At 37.7% G+C, this 1,928-nt stretch overlaps 1 protein-coding gene across 1 annotated transcript; it reads right to left on the reverse strand.

Annotated features, from left to right (window-relative positions):
- LOC102187881 (olfactory receptor 8K5-like) lies at positions 260-1,201 on the reverse strand. Its single transcript, XM_005690268.2, has one exon. It carries the CDS (start codon positions 1,199-1,201, stop codon positions 260-262), a length of 942 nt encoding a protein of 313 aa, XP_005690325.2.

Below are 1,928 nucleotides of genomic sequence, written 5' to 3' on the forward strand. Positions count from 1 at the left end.
ATTCAGGGTTCTGTGGAATCGTTAAAAGAAACAGAATCAACAGCAAGCAATGTGGGGAAGGGAGTGAGATTCCATTGAGATTTAAAGTGTGAAAATTAACTGGACTGAATACAAAGGAAACAATCTATTTCTCTGTGTATTTTAATGAGCTTTTGTTCTGGAGCCAAGAAGAATGATATATATATTTTTAGAAACATCAAGTGACATATGCCTTAATCATAGTTTATTAAAATATTATTTCTTATTTCATTATTGGCTATTAGATACAAAGTTTGCAGTTATTCTTTAAGACCATTTGGAAGGCACTTTTTACTTCTTTGTTCCTTAAGCTGTAGATGAAGGGGTTAAGCATGGGAATCACTAAAGTATAAAACACAGAGGCCATTTTATCTGTATCAAAAGAGTGAGTGGAGTTGGGCTGCATATACATAAATAGTAGAGACCCATAGAACACAACCACCACCATCAGATGAGAACCACATGTGGAGAAAGCTTTTTTCCTGCTCTCTGCAGAACGCATTTGAAATACGGCTATCAGGATCAGTATGTAGGACATTAGGATGACCAGGAGGGAAGAGATCAAATTAAATGCTGAAAACAGTATGATCAACAACTCTATTTCTTGTGCATTTGAGCAGAGCATAAGTAACAAGGGAACATCATCACAGTAGAAATGACCAATGACATTAGAGCCACAAAAAGTCAATGTAAAAATCTTAATAGTAAACATGAGTGCCTGAAAGGTACTGTAGAGGTAGGGAATGCCTACCAGCATAAGACAAAGTCTCTGGGACATGATAACATTGTACAGCAGAGGGTTGCAGATAGCCAAGTAGCGGTCATAGGCCATGGCTGACAAGATAAAAAATTCACTGATAATGAACATAAGGAAGAAAGCCAACTGTGTGGCACAGGCATGATAGGAAATGGTATTTTGATCCACAACAAAATTCATCAGCATCTTGGGACAAATGACAGTAGAATTACCAAGATCAATGAAAGCCAGGTGTTTGATAAAAAAGTACATAGGTTTGTGTAGCCGGGAATCCACTTGAGTTAAGATAATCATGCCCAGATTTCCCACCACTGTGATTGTGTAGATGATGAGGAAGACCCAAAAAAGGGGAATCTGAAGCTCAGGCTGCTTTGTGACCCCCATCAGAATGAATTCAGTCAGTGATGATCGATTCTGTTGGTCCATTTAGTCCAGTTAGCTTTTCTGGAAAGAAATGTGAGTTTTCCCGTAATGTCATTCAATTAAGTATGATATTTTTAGAGAGAGTAGATATTTTATTTCATGACAAGAGATAGAAAAATAATTTCCATATCTTATTTTGAAACTAAAATAAAGGACAGAATCTTCTACTTTCCAAAAAGAGGAAATCCTGAGAAATCACATGCACTGTTACTACAGATTAAATAGTCAGTGATATTTGGAAAATATCCATTGATTTAAATTACCATATAGGTATTAACATAGAAATATAGACTTTATTTCATCTGTACAAGGATATCACATTTTCCTTTAGTACACTTCCACTTTCATCTGAGAATTCTTTCGGACTTCTCAAATTGCACAGCACAGCATATATTGTACACTTGTAGAATACAAAGCACAGCGCCATGATTTTTAAAATGTCTCAGTGTTAAGCACTGCCTCCTCCATTTCATAAAATTTACATGGGCTTCCCTGGTGGCTCAATTGGTAAATAATCTACCTGCAATGCAGAAGACCCAGGTTCTATCCCTGGGTGGAGGAGATGCTCTGGAGGAGGAGATGCTCTGGAGGAGGAAATGGCAACCCACGCCAGTATTCTAGCCTGGAAAATCCCATGGGCAGAGGAGCCTGGTGGGCTACAGTCCATGGGGTCACAAAGAATCAGATACTTAGTGACTAAATCACCCATCAGTAAAAAGAATTAGAACTT

Source organism: Capra hircus, chromosome 15, assembly GCF_001704415.2.
Source record: "Capra hircus breed San Clemente chromosome 15, ASM170441v1, whole genome shotgun sequence".
In the NCBI taxonomy this organism is placed as follows: domain Eukaryota; kingdom Metazoa; phylum Chordata; class Mammalia; order Artiodactyla; family Bovidae; genus Capra; species Capra hircus.